Genomic DNA, 23,719 nt, shown 5'->3' on the forward strand with positions numbered 1-23,719 from the left:
GTTGTTTAAAAATATTTGATTGTCCTGGCTGGTGCGGCTCGGTTGGAGCATTGTCCCATACACCAAAAGGTGGCTGGCTTGATTCCTGGTCAAGGTACATGCCCAGGTTGTGGGCTCCATCCCTGTTTGGGATGTGGCCAGGAGGTAATCGATCAATCAATGTCTCTCTCTCTCTGCCCTCCATCCCCCCCATTCCTCTCTCTCAAATCAATAAAAATGTGTCCTCAGGTGAGAATTTAAAAATCCTATATAATAAAACCTCTAATATGCAAGTCGACTGAACAGCGGAAGTCCGACGGGTCCCTATGACGCGGACTGACCACCAGGCGGCAGACACTTAACGCACGAGCTGCCTCCTGGTGGTCAGTGTGCTCCCACAGGGGGAGCGCCGCTCAGCCAGAAGCCAGGCTCACAGCTGGCGAGTGCAGAGGCGATGGCGGGAGCTTCTCCTGCCTCTGTGGCAGCACTAATGACCCCTTGGGGGATGTCCACCTAGGGGTCCAGGACTGCGAGAGGGCATAGGCCGGGCTGAGGGACCCCCTCCCCAACACAGTGCATGAATGTTGTGGACTGGGGCTCTAGTACATATATGCCCAGCCAGCGTGCTCAGTGGTTGAACATTGACCCATGAACCAGGAGGTCACAGTTCCACTCCAAGTCAGGGCACATGCCCGGATTGCGGGTGCGTTCCCCAGTGTGGGGGGTGCAGGAGGCAGCTGATCAATGATTCTCTCTCATCATTGATGTTTCTATCTTTCCTCACTTCCTCTCTGAAATTTGATTGAGTATATGCTTAACTGTGCTCTAGTTTCTTTTCACACACGATTATAAAAAAAACAAATTCTAAAATGAAACCAAAAGAAAATGTAAGTTAATACTCATGAAATTTAAGTTATTCTTGTGAAAATTTGACAGTGTGCTAAAGGAGATGAAAAGTAAAACCTAGTAGTTTAATTTTTTAAATATGTTTTTATTGATTTCAGAGAGAGAGGAAGGGAGAGAGAGAGAAAATTGATGAAAGAAACATCAACATCGATTGGCTGCCTCCTGCACGCCCCCCATTGGGGATTGTGCCTGCAACCTGGACATGTACTCTGACCAGGAATTGAACTGGAGACCTCTTGGTAGGTACATGGGTTGATGCTCAACCACTGGGCCATACCACCCGGCCACTAGTAGTTTTTTATGGGTCTGCTTCATGATTACTTTTTCAAGATTTTAGTCATGTCTTCTGTGTTATTTTGCCTGACTCCATAGGTCAAAGCTAAAATGGACTTTCTGTTTTCTGGTCAAGATTTTTTTCCTTTTTAATTTGAGTAATAGAAGATCAGAATAATATTGGCATTGAGGTTCTTGTCTTTTCAACAGTGGACTCTGGCTCCCTCCCACCCCCCCCTCAGGAAAATACTGTTTTACATTGATGTTATGATCTTAAATGATCACAGTACCCTTGAAAGAAATACCTCTATTTTGAATGTGATAAATCAGATTTAGGGATTAAAGAGCTTGCCCAGTGTAACTTAGCAAGTGACAGAATCATTTTCTTTCCACCTCTTCATACTGTATTTTTCACATCTTCCTTAGTAGTTATCTTCATCTGTGTTTAGTGCCTGTATTTGTTTTTAAAGTGTCTAGTAAATACATTAGCCACTCAGTACTTAACAAATGATATCCAAACAAAAGTCAGTGTATGCTTAATTTATAGGTGGTCCTTTTTTATATCATCGAGGATCTCACTAGATTTATTGAGGATCTCACTAAATTTATCGGCGGTTTCTAGAAGATTCTTGAAAAACCTTCTAACTGTGGTTTTGAAGTCTATATCCAGTAGTTTGCTTTCTTCCATTTCTGTCATTTGTGATTTGTTTCTTTGTCTCTGCATTTTTTATGCTTCCCTGTGTTGATAGAGTGGCTTTGTGTGCTAAGTGTCCTATAGTGCCCAGTGGCTCAGCCTCCCCAATTACCTGAGGTGGACACTCTTGGTGCACCCCTTTGTGGGCTGTGTGCACAGTCTTGTTGTAGTTAAGCCTTGATTGTAGTTTGTATCACTGGGAGGAATTGACCTTCAGGCCAATTGGCTGTGAGAATCAGCTGTGTCTGCAGTGGGAGAACTTCTGTGCTAGAGACACCCTTCTAGGGCAAGACTTGCTTCAATGGGGCATTGGTGCTCACTGAGTCTGCCCCCTGAGTGTGTCCCTTATGGATATGAGGAGTTATAATCTGGATGGTCCCACTCTGACCACTGGGTACACTGGCTCTTGGATCTCTAAGGAGGTGCTAATTTAGCCTCTGCCTGAGGCTACCTAGAAGGAGCTATGGAGATATCTTCGGATTCCTCTTCTTTGTTTGGGGTTTGGAGGTGCCCATATGAGGCCCAGCTGTGAAGCATTGCAAGCTGCTGTGGGGCCTTGGGCCTTCTTTTGGATGTTCTGGGTTTCTCTGATCCAGCTGCAGTTTTTTAAGTAATTGTAGATTGCAAAAGGCCAGGTCATTCATATGCAAAAGCCTCCCCGCACAGCTTGGATGGGGCGGGGTCTCAGGGGATCAACAGGGTGGAGCAAGCAGCTATGGCTGATCCTCAGCCCTGCCTAAGAGGCCCCGGGTCTCAGTGTCCCACAGTAATCGCTGCAAGCACCTCTGAGAGAAAGCCGCCCTCGAGTTCCGCGGATGCCAAACAGTCCAGTTTCTCCCCGTATGAGTCTGGGTCCCCAGAGACTTGCCTGGAAATGGAGTTCAGAGCAGTCGGGAGCTTGTGTCTCTCTCCCGATTGAAAAAGACAGCCACGCTTTCAGTTGCCAGCCCTTTCCATGTGCGCCTCCGTACCTCTGCACTTTACTTTTGTACCTCCTTTAAGTCTCAGTGTGCTTTTCTCTTTCTTCTAGTTGTAGAATTTCCACTCAGTCAGCCTTCCTGTGGTTCTGGGTGATGTCCGTTTTGTCTTTTAGTTGTAGTTTTGAAGTGGTTGTTCGAGGCAGCATTTTCAGGTGTTTACCTATGCCGCCATGTTGGTTTCTCCTCATGACAGTATTTTTAAGAGAAATGATTTTTAGCCCGGATTATTATGGATTAACTATTAGACATTTTACTAATCTGTCCATACAATTATAAGGTTTAATGTATATTTAAATCATAAGAAAATGATTAACAATTTTTCATTTTAGATCCTAATAGGCTATATTTTGAAAAAAAATTGGAGTTAATGAATAGTAACTAATATATATACATTGATCTATCTTGTGCTTGTAATAGGAACCGATATTCTTAAAATAGAAAGTGTTATTTGGAATGTTACAACATTTACACAAAAGTGGGTAGAAATGGAGTAAGATGGAGAAGTCTGGAAGTTGTTTCAAATAAGCAGAAGTGAATAAATGTAGGCATGGCCTTTCTACTTTATTTTCTGTAACTTTTAAGATGATAACCACAAAAAATGTTCTAAAGCATTTTCTTCCTTGTTCATAGGAAAACTCAAATGACAAGAGCTAAAACAACTTTATAGATATTGCTTTTGAAAATCACTTTATAATTTATAATTTACTTTGTGAAATCTTTCATATTTGCATTTGGATTTATAATTTTCAAATGTTACACTACTACATAAATATTTAATTATTTAAAAAAACTAGATCCAGTTATAGACATCTCAACCATCTATACTGATATAGTAAGATTTTTATTTCACTTTATATATTTTGAAAATTTTCAGTAGTTTTGCATTTCTAATTAAGGGTGGCTTATTAGTAAACTTTGCAGAGTGGAAGAGAAGTTGTATCCTCTGCTCCTAGAGGTGACCTGGTCTTGGTTAAGTAGATTTTTCCATTAATATTTGTTACATGGATAAATAACGAGTAAATTAAGAATTGGCTATGTGGAAGATAAGTGCTTTTTTCAAAAGATAATGTTGATTCAAATAGTTGTGAATGTTTAAAGATATTGGTTCTTTCTATAACCTGCTTTTGAAAACAAACTCATTTAGGTTATGTCAGGAGTTGTTTTAAGTATTTTTGATTAACTGTGTTTCTGAGGGGAGTATGGTTGTAATAAGATTAAATAATTTTTATTTAGTGGCATATTGTTATATTTTATGTTTGCAGTCATAATTGTTAATCATACTCATTCTTTGAAGAACCAGTGTTAAAATGTAATTGCTTAGTTGAATTGTATACATATTTTAGTTTTTAGATATATCTTGAAAAAATTAAGTAATAAAAATATGTTGTCAAAGAATATTGTGGTAATAAACTTGTGTGATATATGGAACATTACATGATCATATGTATTTTGATGGGATTATCAGTTTTAATTTTTTTTAATAGGCGTATTCTACATTCTAAAGGGGAGCTAAGTGAAGATAGACATAAACAGTATGAGGAATTTGCTATGTCTTATCAGAAGCTGCTGGCAAATTCTCAATCCTTAGCAGATCTTTTGGATGAAAATATGCCAGATCTTCCTCAAGACAAACCAACACCAGAAGGTAAGATATTCTTAAAAACAAATATTATGATATTTTAGTAAGTACTACCACTAAAGTGTGTTATTGCCAGATGTGTATTGAAAATTTAAGCCTTTTACATGCCTTTAAAAAATTGTAAATGAAGTAGTAATAAGACCTAATAAGAACCTTGAAAAACTATTTGAAATGCTCTGTTGAATGTAAAAGGCTTGAAACTTAGAGAATAATAATTAACTCATAATATTATGATGAGTTCCTTTGAGTTCTTTTGTAACTAATTTCCTTGGTTTATATCCAAGGGGCCTGTCATAAACCATACTTGAATTATAGAAAGATTCACTTTATTTATCAAACTAGAGGCCTGGTGCATGAAAATTGTGCACTCAGCAGGGGTGGGGGGCGGTTGTCCCTCAGCCTGGCCTGCGCCCTCTGGCAGTCTGGGGCTCTCGAAGTCCAGGACCCCTCGCTCCTTACTGCCCGCCTGCTGGGCTCCTTAGCGCTGCCTTGACCCCGGCTTCTGGCTGAGCAGCCCTCCTCCTGTGGGAACACGCTGACCACTAGGGGACAGCTCCAGCTCCCTGGTGGTCAGTGTGCATCATAGCGACCAGTCGTTCTGCCATTCGGTCAATTTGCATATTAGGGTTTTATTATATAGGATTGGTGATAAAATGCATTTGACCTTTGGAATTCTAGTATATCTATATCCTTATTTTTAATCTGTTTGTTTTCAATGCTATATTTTCTTGCTATTTAGAACTAAATCTTACCTTACAGTTTGTGATATAAATTGTTTATTATTACGATGATGATGATGTACTTATTTATTTTTAATCCTCACCCAACTAGTGAGAGTATTTTTTTCATTGATTTTTAAAGAGAGTGGAAGGGCAGGGGGAGGGAAGAGAGAGAGAGGGAGAGGAAAGAGAGGGAGAAAAACATCAGTGTAAGAGAGACACATGGGCTGGTTGCCTCCAGCATGTGCCCCGATTGAGGGCAGTGGTTGAACCTGCAACCCAGGTACATGCCCTTGACTGGAAATTGAACCCAAGACCCTCTGCTATGCAGGCCAATGCTCTAACCCCTGAGCATGCCTGCCAGGGCTGTTTATGATTTATGAGAGGAGATGTTTTTCATATTATTTCAAAAGTGTTTTAAACTTCCTTTTTGATTATCCTTATGGTAGGTTCCTTAACATATTGCTCTAACCTGTCACACTAACTATTTGATAAAATAATTATATTTATGTTAGGTAGATAAGTATTAATAAATTAGTAATCTTTTTATTTTGTTTTGTTTTTGAAATAAGTTATTAATCTTAAAAGTATCTGTCAGTCCTATTTACTTAAAAATTTTAACAGGAAGTATTTGTACAGAGTGTGTATTATGTGCCGTCGAACCCGCTCCAACTCCTGATGACTCTGAGTGAGTGATGTGTAGTGTCCTGTTCTCAACACCCTGCTCAGTTCCTATAGACTCATGCCCATAACTTCTTTTTTTTTAAAACATATTTTTATTGATTTCAGAGAGGAAGGGAGAGGGAGAGAGAGATAGAAACATCAATGATGACAAGGAATCATTGATTGGCTGCTTTCTGCACACCGCCTATTGGGGATCCAGCCCGCAACCTAGGCATGTGCCCTTGTCCAGAATCGAACCTGGGACCCTTCAGTCCGCAGGTTGATGCTCTATCCAAGTCAGCTAGGGCAGTGGTCGGCAAATTCATTAGTCAACAGAGCCAAAGATCAATAGTACAACAATTGAAATTTCTTTTGAGAGCCAAATTTTTTAAACTTACACTATATAGATAGGTACATTGTTATTAACTTAATTAGGGTTCTCCTAAGCTGGCCTTTGCTAAAAACGTCCTCAATCTGATTGAGGTATGTTCGCTGAGGTCTCCCATCCACACACGTCTTGTATACTTGTTTCAGATAGACGAGTGTGGATGGGAGAGTTGGAAGGGGTCAGCCTCAACGAATGTACGTCAAAACAATGTACCTCTCCCGCGCTGTGTATCCCGTTGCCCGACCGACTGACACCCCCCATTTCTTCTAATGCCACTTCTTCAAAATAGACTCGCCCAAGCCGAAAACTGACTTCTGCGCATGGGCCACGAAATTTCAATCGCACTGCCCGCACGTGGTATTTTGTGGAAGAGCCACACTCAAGGGGCCAAAGAGCCGCATGTGGCTCGCGAGCCGCGGTTTGCCGACCACTGGGCTAGGGCCATAGCTTCTTTTATGGAGTCAATTCATCTCATATGTGGTCTTCCTCTTTTCCTGCTGCCTTCTATTTTTCCCAGCACTCTTGTGTTTTCCAAAGCACCCTGCCTTCTCAAGATGCACCAAAGTAGGGTAGTTTCAGTTTTGTCATTTTTGCTTCCAGTGATGTTTCAGGCTTAATTTGCTCTACGACCCACTTGTTCATCTTTTTGGCAGTCCAGGTATTGATAGAGCTCTTCTCCAACACTGTATTTCAAATGAATCAGTTTTTTCCTGTCAACTTCATTGTCCATCTTTCTCATCTTCACATAGTAATTGGGAAGAGAAGGGTGTGGCTGACCCTTAGCCTTGGTCTTTAATGACGCATCTTTGCTCTTGGGGATCTTTCCTAATTCTTCCGAGTCTCAGCCTTCTATTGATTTCTTGGCTGCAGTCTCAGATAAGTGAACCAAGGTAAGCAAAATCTTTAATAATTTCAGTGTCTTCATTGTCTATGTTAAAGTTGTGTGTTTCTTCCGTAGTCATGATTTTTGTCTTTAATGTTCAAATGCAGTCCTGCTTTGGCACTTTCTTTCATGTCTATCAGAAGTCATTTGAAATCCTTGCAACTTTCTGCCGGTAAGATAGTATCATTTTCATATCTTAAGTTATTGTTATTTATTCTACCAATTTTCATTCCTTCTTCCTCTGAGTCTAGCCCAGTTTTGTATATATTATGTTCTGCATACAGATTAAACAAATAGTTAAAATGCAACCTTGTCTGACACATTTGCCTCTAGGAGATTATTCTGCCTCCATATTCTGTCATGATAGTGACTTCCTGTTCAAGATACAGGTTATTCCTCAGGACAATCAAACACTGAGGCACACCCATTTCTTTCAAAGCAACCCATAGCTTTTCATGATCAGCACAATCAAAGGCTTTATTATAGTGTATAAAACACATAAACTAACCTGAAATTCTTGGGAGCACTCTGTTATCCAGCAAATGCTCGCAACTAGATCTCAATACCTCTTCCTTTTCTGAATCCATCTTGAACATCTGGCATTTCTTACACCATGTAAGGTAGAGGCCATTATTATTGTACTAGAGCAGTGGTTGGCAAACTGCGGCTCGTGAGCCACATGCAGCTCTTTGGCCCTTTGAGTGTGACTCTTCCACAAAATAACGGCTCTTCCACAAAATACCGACTTCTGTGCATGGGCCATGAAGTATCAATCGCACTGTACATGCGCGCCTGTACGTGGTATTTTGTGGAAGAGCCACACTCAAGGGGCCAAAGAGCCGCATGTGGCTCACGAGCCGCGGTTTGCTGACCACGGTACTAGAGGCCCCGTGCATGAAATTTGTGCACTTGGGCGTGGGGGGAGTCCCTTAGTCTGATTATGAGGGCGCAGGCCAGGCCTAAGAACCCCACCAGTGCATAATCGGGGCTGGGGAGGGACGCAGGAGATTGGCCAGCCAGGGATGGACTGTGAGAGGGCTCCAGGGCATGGCCGGTCCATCTCGCTCAGTTCCAATTGGTGGGACCCCAGCAGCAAGCTAACTTACCGGTCAGAGCATTTGCCCCTTGGGGGTCAGTGCACGTCATAGCAAGCGGATGAGCGGCCTTAGCATATCATTAGCATATTACGCTTTGATTGGTTGAATGGCCGACCAGATAACTGGGCACTTAACATATTAGGTTTTTATTATATAGGATCACCTTACATATCACCTTACTTGTGTGGGAAATTTGAGCAATGGTGCTATCGTTACCGTATTCCTTGGCATCTCCTTTCTTGAAGATTGGGCTATATATTGGATGTTTTCAATCTTTAGGCCATTTTGTTTTCCATATTGTTGCCATATCTTGTTAGGATTTTAATAGATTCGGCACTTGTGTCTTGAAATAATTCCATTGGTATTTCATCTACCCCTGGTGATGTATTTCTTCTCAGTACTTTGAGGGGAGCTTTCACTTCATTTTCTAGAATTACAGGTTCTTCCTCATAGTAATGTTCCTCAAAGGTATCTGTCATTCTTTTGTTTCTTCTGTATAGATTTTCAGTATATTATTTCCACTTTCCCTTTTTTCTCTCCTAGCCAGATAGTGTGTTTCCTTTTTGGTTTTTTGTTCAGCATTCCTAAACTATGTTTGAATTTCCCTTTAATTTTTTAATCTTCTGATAAAGATCTATTTTTCCCTTTTTATTGTTCTCTTTTATCTCTTTCTCTTTATGTGATAATTTTTGAAAAATTGAATGCTGGATATGAACCCTGCTTTTGTCACCTTTTACTTTTGCCTTTCATCGGTCTCTAACAATTTTTAGTATTTCTTCCATTACCACCTCGATTTTTCCTCCTCCTTTTCTTCCTTCATTGTTTTAATTTTTCCCTAATATTTCCAGTTTTAGTCCACCATTCTTCTGTGTTTTTTTGTCAGTGAAGTTTAACAGTGCCAATTTTTTTTTAAATGTGGACTTTAAATCCATCAGGCATGTTATTTACATTTTATTTTTTTAGTGCTCTTCTTCACCTTTACTTTGTTTGATATTAACAGTTTATGGTCAGTAACACAGTTTGCTCCTGGTCTTGTTTTGGCAGAAAGAATACAGCTTCTCCTGCTTTCAGTTATGTAGTCCACTTTATTTCTTTATTAGCCATCCCATGATGTCCATTTATACAGTCATCTTTTTGGTTATTAGAAGCATGTGTTTATGATGGACAAGTTATAGGTTTCATAGAAATCTGCATGCCGATCTACTTCGTTTCTTAACTCCTAGGCCACATTTTCTGATGACATTTGATTCTGCTTTATCTCCTGCTTTTGTGTCCAGTCATTTATAATTGTCCAATGTCTTGTTTTGGTGTATGATTAAATTCTTCTTGGATCCTTGTGTAAAAGCTTTCAATTTCGCCCTGGCCGGTGTGTTCTGTGGTTAGAGTGTTGGCCCTCACACTGAAGGGAAGGAATGAAGGGATATACCTGAGTTTCAGGTTGGATCCCCAGCCCTGGTAGGGTGGATGTGGAGGCAACCAATCAATGTATGTCTCTCACATCTGTTTCTTTCTCTCTCCTGTCCGTCTCTCCCTCCCTTCCACTCTCTATAAAAAAAAAAAAAAAAAAAATTAATGGAAAAAATTGAATGAGAATTAACAGAAAAAAGAAAGCTTCCTATTTCATCTTCTTCAGCCTCTATAGTAGAAATGTAGATTTGAATGATTGTTATATTAATTAGGTTCCTTGGAAATCTGATAGATACTCTGTCAGACCTTGCATTGTAGCCCCTAACTTCATGTGCTCATCTTGCCTAAGTATTAAAGCCACTCCTTGTCTTCTGAGTTTGTCATTTCCAAGTAGAACACTTTGTAGTTGCCCAGTTGGTAATGTTGCATTCCAGTTCCCTGCTAACTGCAGGCGTTGCAGTATTTAGACATTCCATTTCTTGTTTTATAATTTCTAGCTTACCTTGGTTCATGCTTCTCACATTCCTAGTTCTGATTGTATATGCTGTGCAGCATCGTACTTTTCTTTTGCTTTTGTGCACATCAGCTGGTAGATGTCATTTTGGCTTTGATCTGGTTGTGTCATTAGCAATAATGCTCTTTTCTAGTAACTTGACTGGTTTCTGATTTGGGAGTCTCTTCTCTCAGCACTATCTCATATTTCAGTTTGGACTGTCTTATTATATTATTTTCAAGGTAAAACAAAAAATTTAACAAAAAGAAAGAAGGGAATGCAATAGTGGCTTACCACTGCCTTTGCATTGTGTGGGTCCAAACCACAGGTGCTTGAGTCCCAATCACCAAACACATATGAGATGTAAGGGCCCCTGTGGGTATTTGTAAAGTATCTACACTAATAAAAGAGAAACATGCAAATTGGCATCACTCTGCTTTGCCCACCAGCCAATCAGATGAGCATGCAAATTAACCCAACAAAGATGGCGGTTAATTTGCATACACAGGCACAGATCTAAGACCGAAGACAACGTAGAAGGAAGCCAAGCTCTGCAGAAGGGAGCGAAGCTGCGGAGAAGCAAGCGGGGTGGTGGAGGCGGGAGCGAAGCTTCGCTCCAGCCGCAGGAAGCCCTATTCTTGCAGGAATCTTTCTGCAACGGGCCTCTAGTCCTTTTATAAGAAGGTATTTTGTATTTTACATCCTCAATAAGAAATGCCTGTTGTATACTATGAATACATGTATTTTGTTATCCTATGTAATAAAGAGGTAATATGCAAATGGTCATTACACTGTGACGGGTAACGACCAATCAGCAGGGCAGTGAGCTACAAGCGGCATAGAGCTACAGGAGGGTGGGGCAATGAGCTACCTGTGGCAGAGAGCTAACGGGGGTGGGGCAGTGGGTGGAGAGCTACAGGAGGGCGGGGCAGCGAGCTACGTGCAGTAGAGAGCTACAAGCAGCGGTGGGCGGGGCGGCCAGCTGAGGCAAGTGGCAGCAAGCTACTCGTGCACAAATTCATGTGCAGGGCCACTAGTATTTATATATAATTGTACATAATTTCGACTTTTTAATCTCCTTATTGAGCATTGAAATTTTGAATTTTTTAAAAGACAATTCCATCACAGAATTTGTGTTTTGGCAGAATCTGGCTGATTTCTCAGAATTTTCTCAGTAAATTTATTATATTTTAGAACGCAAATATTTTCATGGTATTTAGCATCCTTTGGTATTTACTTGGTTTATTTCTACCAAAATTTTAGATAATTTTTAAAAAAATGCTAAATGACTTTTCAAGTATTTTTAGGCATTTTCCACAGGTAATAGATCTTGACAAAATTTTGTCAATGTTTTTAAAAAATACTTCCACCAGGTGTAGAATTTTAGGGTGAAACTTTTTTTTTCTTTCAGTTCTTTAAAGATGTTGCTCTACTGTCTTTTAATTTGCACTGCTTGAATGAGGAAGCTGCTATCATTCTTTTTTACATAATGTATTTTTTTTCTGATTGCTTTAAATTTTCTTCATTATCACTGATTTTTAAGCAACTTAATTATATGTGACTTGGTGTAGCTGTCTTTATGTTTTTTGTGCTTGGGGTTCATTGGACTTCTTCAATCTGGGTTTATAATTTGTATCAAATTTAAAAAATTTGACTCTTCAAATATTTTTTCTGTTCTTCTTTCCTCCTATTGAGATTCAGTTACAATCATGCTAGGTGGTTTGAGGTTGTCCTTTTTATTCTTAAGTATTTATTTTTGTATTGGACCGTTTCTATTCCTGTGTCTTCAAATTCACTAATTTTTTTCTTTTATAGTGTCTAATATACTGTTAATTCAATGTAAAGATGAAGTTTTTATCTCTAGAAGCTGGTTATATTTTCCATGGTCTTGACCATGCTCAGTCTATCTTTAAGCTTGTTGATAATATGAAGTATAGTTAGAGTAACTGTTTTAATGTCTTTATCTACTAATTTTACAATTTATACTATTTCTGCATTGCTTTTAGTTATTGATTGATTGATCTATTCATTTCTGGTAATTTTTCTACTTCTCTGCATGCCTAGTGTTTTATTGGATGCATGCTGGATATTTTTTTATTCTCAGAAATACCATTGAGATTTGTTCTGGACCTAGTTAAGTTACTTGGAAACAATTTCATTCTTTCCAGGCTTGCTTTGTTAGATGGGATCAGAGCAGTTTTTATTCTAGGACTAATTTTCCCTATTAGTAAATAAGTATTCTCTTATACTGATTTCCCATGAATTAGAAAATTCATGAGTTATTACTTTCCCACTTTCACCTAGATTCCTCACACATAGAGGCTGATCAGTATTCAGCTGAATATTCAAGGGACCTTCTGCAAATCTTTTGTGTTCCTTTCTCTGTGGTACTCTGTCTTGCAAAATTTAGCCACCTGGGCTAGGGTCTTGCCAGACTCTCAGCTCTGTCTTTCTCAACTCATGGAGACTGCTGGGGTCTGCCTGGCTTCTTCCTTTCTTGGCCCTGGCCCACAGCAGTCACCAACCTTTCGGACGTCACGGACCACCAGAGGTCTGTGGACCACCGGTTGGCAACTGCTGCTCCAAAGGTTTCCTTAATATCTTACCAGGTAATAAGCTAGGGTAGTTAATTGTAGGGTCAGTTTCTTCTCTCTCAGGAATCATTCTCCTGTGTTACCTGATGTCTAAGTGTTTTGACAACCATTGTATTTATTGTTTGCCTGGTTTTCTAGTACTTCATCTTGGCCTGAAGAGGCCTAAATTTTTCAGTAACTAGAATACCCTTTTTACCTCACAGAAATGAGACTGTATCATATATACTATTCTACAACTACATTTTTAAGTTAATTATATATCATAGAGGTCTTTTTATATCAATTTATGTTGTCATATAATTGTTTTAAATTGCTGCACAGTAGCATTCTGTTGTATGATTTTGTTGTATTTACCTAGTCTTCTGTTGACATTTAAGTTATATCTGGTTCTTAACTATTTTAGTCAGTGCTATAATAAAATTTCTGTACCTATGACTATTTATGTGTATGTGTACTACTAGTATTCAGGGATAAATACCTAGAAGTAGAGTTCCTAAGTTAAAAGGTTATATGCATTTTTATGTTCAATATATAATGCCAAGTTTTCTTCCAAAAAATTTACATCCACTAAGTATATGAGAATGAATGTTTTCCTTTGCTCTCACCACTGAGCACAGTAACCAGGGCAGAAATGATTTTTTTAAAAATATACATTACAATATCCACCTCCCCCCCACCCCCCACCACCACTTTTTCTGTTACTTTTTGACTTCGTAGTATTTTTTGCCTCTCAGGACTTGAATTGTTTTTACAATTTAAAATATTATGCAAATGCATTATTTTTAAAATTTTTAAAATATACGTGCATATTATAGAGTAGAAAGTGAAAGTCTCCTGTCATATCTATTCTGTTCTCTAAGATAACTATGGTTAACAGCTTGATATGAATCTGTTTAGACCAGCCGTGGGCAAACTACGGCCCGCGGGCCAGATCCGGCCCGTTTGAAATGAATAAAACTAAAAAAAAAAAAAAAGACCGTACCCTTTTATGTAATGATGTTTACTTTGAATTTATATTAGTTCACACAAACACTCCATCCATGCTTTTGTTCTGGCCCTCCGGTCCAGTTTAAGAACCCATTGTGGCCCTCGAGTCAAAAAGTTTGCCACCCCTCTTTAGACTTTGTTATATATAAAATGCGTATACAAAATATATAATCAGCTATCCTCCTCCTATATAATAAAAGGCTAATATGCAAATCGACCAAATGGCAGAACTACCGGTTGCTATGTCGCAGACTGACCACCAGGGGGCAGACGCTTAATGCAGGAGCTGCCCCCTGGTGGTCTTTGCACTCCCACATGGGGAGCGCTGCTCAGCCAGAAGCCCTGAGCTGGGCTCACGGCTGGCAAGTGCAGCAGCAGTGGTGGGAGCCTCTCCTGCCTCCGCAGCAGCGCTAAGGATATCCAACTGATGGCTTAGGCCCGTCAGTCCTAAGGGATGTCCTAAGCCGGCAGTTGGACATCCCCCATGGACTCCTGGACTGCCAGAGGGCACAGGCCGGGCTGAAGGACCCCCCGCCCCCGAGTGCACGAATTTCGTGCACCGGGTCTCTAGTTTATGTATAACTTTATTGTTAATTTATATAGGATATTATTTCTTCTTTTCTTTTAATAGTGCATTTTTGAGTCTTCTGAGTCAGTTCAGATAGATATGCCTCATTTATCTTAACATCTTATTAATGTTACATTGTGTGTGTGTGTGTGTGTGTGTGTGTGTATATATATTTATATATACATGTACATATATATATAGATTACTTCTTAGCCTGTATCATACAGATAGATATTTAGATTCTTTCCAGTTTTGCTCTGTTACAGTGTTATAATGAAAATTCTTGTAAATCTTTATATTTTCTGTTATTTCTGAGGTATGATTGCTAGATGGAATCTTGCACAATCAAACATTATGCTTACTTTAAATATTGATAAACAATGACTAATTATTCTCCCCTAGTACTATATCAGTTTGTACTCTAGTTAAGATATGAGAGTGCTTCCTTCCCTACTGTCATGTCAACATTTGTTGATACTAATCTTTTAAACATAATTTTATGGGTCAAAGTGATAAGTTTGTTTTAACATTATTCTGATTAATACTGATGTCAAGGATTATACTTTCTTACTCATTTGTTTAGAATCTTTATTTTTCTATTGGGGTTTTGGTCTTATTTGTAGAATCTCTTTATATTATGGATATTAATTCCTCTGTATAAAAATTGCCAATATTAAAAAAAAAAAAAAAAAGCCAGAACCGATATGGCTCCGTGGATAGAGCGTCGGCCTGCGGACTGAAAGGTCCCAGGTTCAATTCCGGTCAAGGGCATGTACCTTGGTTTCGGGCACATCCCCAGTAGGGGGCGTGCAGGAGGCAGCTGATCGATGTTTCTCTCTCATCGATGTTTCTGGCTCTCTATCCCTCTCCCTTCCTCTCTGTAAAAAATCAATAAAATGTATTAAAAAAAATTGCCAATATTGTCTTTTAGTTTGTCCTTTGCTTTTGTGTATTTTCTTCATTAAACAAATGATAGATTTATCTATCTTTTCCCTTAGAGTATATGGGTTTAGTGTATTACATTTAAACATATTTGTTCTAAGGCATACAATTAATGAGGTAGGGAGGCATTTTTTGTTGTTGTTGTTGTTTTTGCTATTATTCTTGTTTATCCTTAACAACTTTTAATGAATAATCTAATTTTTCCTAGGGTTATTTTTAATCTGTATGATCATTCTTTTATTTACAGTTCTTATTTGGAGAGAAGCACAGAGAGAATAGATAAATTTCTGAACGGTCTCATGATTATGAAGTAGGATGTTTAATTACTTTTAATGCTCTGAGTTTAAGAATATATAGTTGCATATAAAGGTAGACCCGGGTGTGTGTATATGTGTGTATGAGTGAGAATTTATATATGGTTTTCCACTCCCTGAAATATCTATGTATGTCTTTATCTTTTCTTTCCTTTTCTAATTATCAATTGATCAATTATGGCAATCTGCCTTATACCAAGGGTTATGCCAAAAGGAGGGATGCTTCTTCTTTTTTTTAATTATATATTTCAATTGCAATTTACATTCAATATTATTTTATATTAGTTTCAGGTATACACAGTAGTGGTTAGGCAATCATACACTGTAGCCAGTGTTCCCCAGATATTTCCAGTACCCACCTGGCACCATACATAGTTATTGAAATATTTATTGACTATATTCCCTATGATTACTTTACATCCCTGTAACTATTTTGTACTTCTATATTTTATTTTTATCTTTTAAAAAATATGTTCTTACTGATTTCGAAGAGAAGAAAGGAGAAGGAGAGAGAGAGAGAGAAACATCAATGATAAAAGAGAATTACCTTTTGCATACCTCCTGCATGCCCCCTACTGGGGGTCAAGTACACAAACCTGGCATGTGCCCTCACCATGACCTCCTGGTTCATGGGTCAACGCTCAGTCACTGAACCACATCTACTGGACTATTTTGTACTTCTTAATCTCTTTAGCTCTTTCACTTCCTCCCCTCTGGCAACCCCCAGTCCACTTTTTGTGTCCGTGAGTGTGTTTCAGTTTTGTTTATTTTCCACATGTGTGACCCCATGGTATTTGTCTTTCTCTGACTGGCTTATTTCACTTAGCATAATACTCTCTAGGTCTGTCCATGCTGTTGCAAAGGGTAAAATGTCATTCTTTTTTTATGGCCAAGTAATGTTCCTTTGTGTGTACTAGGTGTACCAGTTAATATTCTGGATTTTTTTCAATAGATGGAGTTATATATGTTGATATATAAGCGATTTGATATGTATGCTATTTTGTTGTATTGACAGCAAGTTTCAAAACCTCATGTCAAATTTGCTGAAGGTGTTAACATCATAGATATTTTTATACTTAAAAATGTCGAATTTCATGCCAAAAAAAGAGCATTTGTGGGAAGTTTTAATTCATTATTTTGAAGAAAAAGTTATTGTATACTTTGGGAAGCTTATGGTGAACATGCTCCATCTCAAGATAGTTGTGAACGCTGGTTTAAACGCTTTAAAAATGATGATATCGATGTGAATGAAAGACAAAGAGCGTCCAGGTCAACTGCAAAAGTTTGAAGACCAACAATTTCAAGCATTATTGGATGAAGATGTGTGTCAATCTCAAAAACAACTTGCAGAAAGATTAAACATTGCTCAGCAAACAATTTCTGATCATTTATAAGCAATGGGAACGATTTTAAAGGAAGGAAAATGGGTGCCACATCAACTGAATGAAAGACAAATGGTAACCCAGAAAGTCATCAATAAAATGTTGCTTCAACGGCACGAAAGAAAGTCTTTTTTGCATTGAATTGTGACTGGTGATGAAAAGTGGACTTATTTTGAGAATCCCAAATGCACAAAATCATGGGTTGATCCAGGTCAACCAACAGCATTGACTGCAAGGCCAAATCGCTTTGGAAAGAAGACGATGTTTTGCATTTGGTGGGATCTGGAAGGTGTGGTGTATTATGAGCTTCTAAAACCAGGTGAAACCCTTAATACTGATCGCTACCGACAACAAATAATCCATTTAAACCATGCTTTGATCGTGAAACAACCAGAATGTGCCAGAAGACACGGCAAAGTAATTTTGCTTCATGATGCACCATCACACACTTCAAAACAAGTTAAAGACATGTTAAAAGATCTTGCCTAGGAAGTATTAACCCACCCACCGTATTCCCCAGACCTTGCTCCTTCAGATGACCAGTTGTTCCGTTGATGGCACACACAGTTTCTGAGCAGCACTTCAAAACATTCGAAGAAGTGGAAAATTGGTTTTCTGAGTGGTTTGCCTCAAAACAAGAAAAGTTTTATTGGGATGGTATCCACAAATTACCTAAAGATGGGGGAAATGTGTAGTTAACGATAGACATTACTTTAAATAAAGTACTTTTGATGTTTCTCTTGAAATTACCATGTTTTCTTTGATTACAAAATCTGCCATTATTAACCGGTTACATTAACCTAGTATGTACTACAACTTTTTTGTCCACTTGGATTGCTTCCATATATTGGCTATTGTAATTACACTGCAATGAACAAAGGGGTGCATATGGAAGATGCTTTTTAATTAAGGGTTTATGGTCTGTTTGGGGAGATAATTATGACATAAGAGGATTGGGAGTCATAAAAAAGGCTTAATGAAGGAGGTGAGACTTGAAGCTGGATGTTTTAGAAATGTCCAGGGTTATATATTTTTTATCTTGGTTTTTAAATTTCATGAAGGTAGACTTAATATATCAAGTGGCTACTTGCCTTCATATTAATTGCTTAAAATATTGAAGAGAAAATCATTTTATCCTATGCTGTCCTCTAGTCTGCCCTTGTTTAGAGCTTTATCTAAAACTATTTGTGATTTGATGTTAGAGATGGTTATGTGAATAGTCTAGAGTGCTTGTTGATTGAAGAAGCTTCTGTTAGTTGAACACTCAGGATTCATTAGTTATAAAATGGAAAATGTAAAATATCTTGTGATGTTTAGCATGCTTAACCTGAAATAGTTTTGATTCTCTGTGATTTATTTTTTTGTAGAGCATGGGCCTGGAATTGATATATTTACACCTGGTAAACCTGGAGAATATGACTTGGAAGGTGGTATATGGGAAGATGAAGATGCTCGGAATTTTTATGAGAACCTCATTGATTTAAAAGCTTTTGTTCCAGCCATCTTGTTTAAAGATAATGAAAAAAGTTGTCAGAATAAAGAGTCCAACAAAGATGATTCTAAAGGTAAATTATAGAGTACAAATGTTTACATTAAGTGCTATAAAAATTAGTTTCAAAATATTATTTGTAAAAAAATATTTTTTAGTTACTACTTTTAAAAATATGTATTTTTATTGATCTCAGAGAGGAAGGAAGAAGGAGAGAGAGAAACATCAATGATGAGAGTCATTGATTGGCTGCCTGCTGCATGCCCCCTACTGGGGATCGAGCCCCCAACCTGTGCATGTGCCTGTGACCAGAATCAAACCTGAGATCCTTCAGTCTGCAGGCCGATGCTCTATCCACTGGAGTCAAACTGGCTAGGGCTAGTTACTAGTTTTATAATATGAACCTTGACTCATTAGATTAAAGGCATGGCAGAATAATACGGAATGGAGTTTGATATATTTTCAACAATGTCAAAACAATTTAATGTGAAATAATTTGAATATCCTACCTAATAAAGAGGAATATGCTAATTGACCCTCATGCTGTCACAAAGATGGCGGCGTCCACAGCCAATAAGGAGGTAATATGCTTATTGACTGCCATGCCCTCAAAGATGGTGGCACCAAGTCTCCTCAGCCTTGTCACGTGCCTGTCTCTGGAGTCCCCCAGTCCCCTCAGCTCCCCAGCCGCCCAGGGCTGGCCCGAGGCGCAGGCAAGCCTCAGATGGTGGCTGCCCAGCCGCCCAGGGCCGCCTGAGGCTCAGGTAACCAGGGCCGGCCGAGGCTTGCACTGCCGGCAGTGGCAGCAGCAGAGGTGTGATGGGGGCGTCGCCTTCCCCTTATTGCCGGGTCGCCTCCTGCCTCTGAGGGCTCCCGGACTGTGAGAGGGGGCAGGCAAGGCTGAGGGACCCTCCCTCCAGTGCATCTATTTTCATGCACCGGGCCTCTAGTGTTTGTTTATAATAGTGAATTCATGTGAGTTCTTGATGAGATCTAAATTTCCCCCAGTTGGATGGTTAGGGACAGTGTTAGCTCTTTAGTGCTCTTTAAGTGGAATGCTCTTTCTAGGTTAGATATCCCTCTTTGTGAGGAAGAGCTACTTTAGAGAAATCACAGGTTTTGAGATCATCAGTATGGTGGAAGGTCTTGAATGCCAGTCAAACCATGTTTTCTAATGGTAATTTTGTGAAACCATAGAGATGAAGAAGAGATGGAAGGGTCTGATGATTGATTTGGAGAGAGAGCAGATAACTTTTTTAAAAGTAATTTTATATTCTGTTGTATTTATTAGGGAACCCATTTAAAAAATAATAGCTAATAATTTTGATTTAATAATCTCTTTGTGCCAAATACCATTTTAGCACTTTATAATATACATAAGAATTTATTTAATCCTCATAATAATCCTGAGGCAGCTATTATTGTTATCCCTATTTTTTAGGTAATGAAACTGTGGCACAAAGAGCTTACATAATTACTCAGGGTTAAATAACTTAATACAGCTAGTAGATTTGAAATTTAAGCCCTGTCAGTGATTTGTGCTCTTTTTTCTTTCCTTTTTTAAAATATATTTTTATTAATTTCAGAGAGGAAGGAGATGGAGAGAGAGTTAGAAACATCAATGATGAAAGAGAATCATTGATTGGCTGCCTCCTGCCCCCTACTGGGGATCGAGCCTGCAACCCGGGCATGTGCCCTTGACCAGAATTGAACGTAGGACCCTTCAAGACTGCAGGCCAATGCTCTATCCATTGAGCCAAACCAGCTAGGGTGACTTGTGCTCTTTTTTAAAAAATGTACATCTTTTTATTGATTTCAGAGTGGAAGGGAGTGGGAGAGAGAGAGAGAGAGAAACATAAGTGATGAGAGAGAATCATTGATCAGCTACCTCCTGCACGCTCCCCATTGGGGATTTTACCCACAACCTGGGCATGTACCCAGACCGATAATCAAACCTTGACCTCCTTATTCATAGGTCGATGCTCAACCACTGAGCCACACCGGTTGGACAACTTATGCTCTTAATTGCTGCATTATACTGCTTTTCAAATTATCTTGAGATTAGCAACTTTTGTGTTTTATAGTAAAACTAGTAGCCCGGTGCACAAAAATTTGTGCACTCGGGGGTGAGGGTGAGGGGTGGGGCCAGACCCCTCAGCCCGACCTGCAACCTGTGTCATGTCCCGGGACCTCGGCCACTCCTGGCCTAGGCACAGGCCTACAGGCTTGGGGCGGCCTGGTTCCCGAGGCCCCATTTTATCAAGAGAACAAAGTCGGCGTTAGTTACAGCCCTCACTGAACCCATACACTGCATCTGTGCATACAACTGCCTCCTTCATGTGCCTGCTTTGCCCTACTGAGTTACTAACATCTGAGGACATAGCTCTGTTTTATCCTGCTTCAACTTCAGTGCCTGGCCTGGTGCCAGGGACCTGAGAGGGTTTGCTGAGTGAGTGAGTGAATAATGAGTGAGGGAATGAGTGAATGAATGAGTGAATAAGTGAATGAGCAAGCAGCTAAGGGGCGGCCCCACTCCCGGCTGCCTGAAGCCCACCTCAGGAAGTTGCCGCCCTGTTCCCAGCTGCTCGGTGCCCCTCTCCTGGCTGCATAGTTCGCGCCCCACTCCCGGCTGCCTGATGCAAATCCTGGGAAGTTCCCGCTCTGCTCCCAGCGGCCCCACGCCCCTCTCCCAGCTGCATAGTTCACACAAGGCAAAGGTGGCCCGGGTTCTTTGCCTTTGCCCTGCCACCCGACTCTTGCCTGCCGCTTGGATTTCCGATCACCGTCAGCGGCAGGCGGCTTCTTCTGTCCTTCCCCTTTAGCCTCCCATCATTGTGCTTATGTATGCAAATTAACCGCCATTTTGTTGGCAGTTAATTTGCATATCACCCTGATTAGCCAATGGGAAGCATAGCAGAGGTACGGTTAATTACCGTTTTTGTCTTTTATTAGATAGGATTAGGAAGTATTATACTTTGCTTTTTATGTATAAATATTATAATTCACTAGAGGCCTGGTGCACGAATTTGTGCATGGGTCAGGTCCAGCTGGCCCTGCCCTGATTGGGGTTGGGGAGCCGATCAGGGCTGGGGCCAGCAGAGGGGAGGGGATGGCGGGAGGTTGGCCGGCAGGCCCCGCCCCCCTGCAGTGCGTGTCATAGCAACCGGTTGTTCCTATTGTTCTAGTTGCTTAGGGTTTTATATATATATAGATACATCCAAAACATTTCAACACTCCAGTACCCATTAAGCAGTTTCTTCCCATTCCTCTCTTCCTCTAACCCCTGACATCTACCAATTTGCCTTCTATGTCTATGAATTTATCTATTTTGAGTATTTTATATAACTTGGAATCACATAATGTGTGATCGCTTATGTCTATTTTTATTTAACATCATGTTTTGGGGGTATATCCACATTGTGCCTTTACAAGTACTCCATTTCTTTTTATGGCTTTGGATGAAGCCATATTATATTCCATTGTGTGTGTATATACCACAATTTATCCAATCTTTGTGTCATTTGATCTCTCAAGCCATTCAACTGTTTACTGCTTTCTTTTTGGACCATTTCTTCCCTATGGCTTCTGTGATACTAAATCCCCCTGATTTTTCTACTTAACTTGGGCTTCCACTTTCATGTATCTATTAAATGTCAATGTTTCTTAGGGTTCAGTGGAAGAAGAGGGAATAGTCAGTTTAATAATCAAGTCTACTAATTTAATCTCTTTTTAAAAAATATAAATTTTTATTGATTTCAGAGGGGAAGGGAGAGGGGAAAAAAGAGACAGAAACATCAATGATGAGAGAGAACCATTGATTGGCTACCTCCTGCAAGCCCCACACTGGGAATCGAGCCTGCAATCTGGGCATGTTCCCTTGACTGGAATTGAACCTGGTACCCTTCAGTCTGCAGGCTGATGCTCGATCCCAGGGGTGGGCAAACTTTTTGACTTGAGGGCCACAATGGGTTCTTAAACTGGACCGGAGGGCCAGAACAAAAGCATGGATGGAGTGTTTGTGTGAACTAATATAAATTCAAAGTAAACATCATTACATAAAAGGGTACGGTCTTTTTTTTTTTTTTTAGTTTCATTCATTTCAGACTGGCCGGATCCAGCCCACGGGCCGTAGTTTGCCCACGGCTGCATCCTCTGAGCCAAATCGGCTAGGGCGAATTTAATCTCTTAAATGTATCTCAGGTGTACTTTATTTTTACTATTACTATTCTAATCAAGGCTACGGTGAATTCTTATCCTCCTACCTGGCTGCCCTGTGTTTGCTCTTGCCCCCTCTATGCATTCTAAAACACGATTTTTACTCTTCTACCTGATATCTTTTAATGACTTTACATTTATTTGGAGTATAATGTAAACTTAATGTTGTCTCGACCCTGCATAGTGTGGTTAGAGTCTTCCTCTTGCCCGGACAGTGTGGCACATTGGTTGAGTGTTGACCTATGAACCAGGAGATTACAGTTTGATTCGGGGTCAGGACATATCAAACTAATCCCCAGTAGGGGCTGTACAGGAGGTAGCCAATCAGTGATTCTCTCTCACCATTGATGTTTTTATTGCTCTCTCTCCCTCGCCCTTCCTCTCTGAAATCAATAAAAACATATTTTTAAAAAATCTTCCCCTCCAGTTGTATCTGTTAGCGCATTGCTCTTTTTTCTCCCATTCAGTCTGTGCAATAGCCAGTCTTCTTGCCTGTTGGCCTTTTTGCAATTGTTCCACTTTGTGCTTGCAATCCTCTCCTCACTATACCCCACTTGATTCTCAAGTGCATATTGGTTTAATTTCCTCAGATAGACTGTGCATTTCTTAAGGACAAAGGTCAGATTTTAAGCTTTTTTTGAATGTTCAACAGTTTATTATAGTTCTGAATACATAGTGGCTAATCAGTAAATGTTGGTTTTTGATAATCAGACATCAGGAAACACTAGAGAGGGAGTATATGCACCATATACGCAGCGGTTTTGGTGCTAAGAACACTACTTAGTATGTAGTAGGATTTTAAAGGAAGAGCGAATGAGAATATATTAGTCTTTCTTCATTTAGAAGCAGCAAAACCAGTCTATACTAGAGTTTTGATTCTCTCAGATATGGTATGGTATTAAGTATCAGTAAAACATTTCTGCTTTCAGTGCAGAAATTATGTGATTGGAAGACTGTAAGAGAAGATGAGGCTGAGAAATGTAACAATTTGATTTATACTGTAACTTCATCACTCTTAAGCATAAATTCTTGAACTCAGCATTTTTCGTTTTTTACTTAAGAAAATTTCAAACATAAAGTAAGTCTAATGTAGTAAACTGGTAATTA

The 23,719-nt window shown here is 39.6% G+C and overlaps 1 protein-coding gene across 1 annotated transcript in view; it reads left to right on the forward strand.

The window, feature by feature from the left end:
* Positions 1 to 23,719, forward strand: part of UPF2 (UPF2 regulator of nonsense mediated mRNA decay) — a gene marked incomplete at its 3' end in the record, with an annotated part of 119,532 nt that overhangs the window by 13,420 nt on the left and 82,393 nt on the right. Inside the window, exons 4-5 of the mRNA XM_081093303.1 lie at positions 4,317 to 4,477; positions 18,276 to 18,473. Of these exons, the coding sequence (XP_080949429.1) occupies positions 4,317 to 4,477; positions 18,276 to 18,473 (359 nt within the window). The remainder of the gene's footprint in view (positions 1 to 4,316; positions 4,478 to 18,275; positions 18,474 to 23,719) is intronic.

This window comes from Myotis nattereri (genome assembly GCF_964212035.1).
Source record: "Myotis nattereri genome assembly, chromosome: 1".
NCBI classification, from domain to species: Eukaryota; Metazoa; Chordata; class Mammalia; order Chiroptera; family Vespertilionidae; genus Myotis; species Myotis nattereri.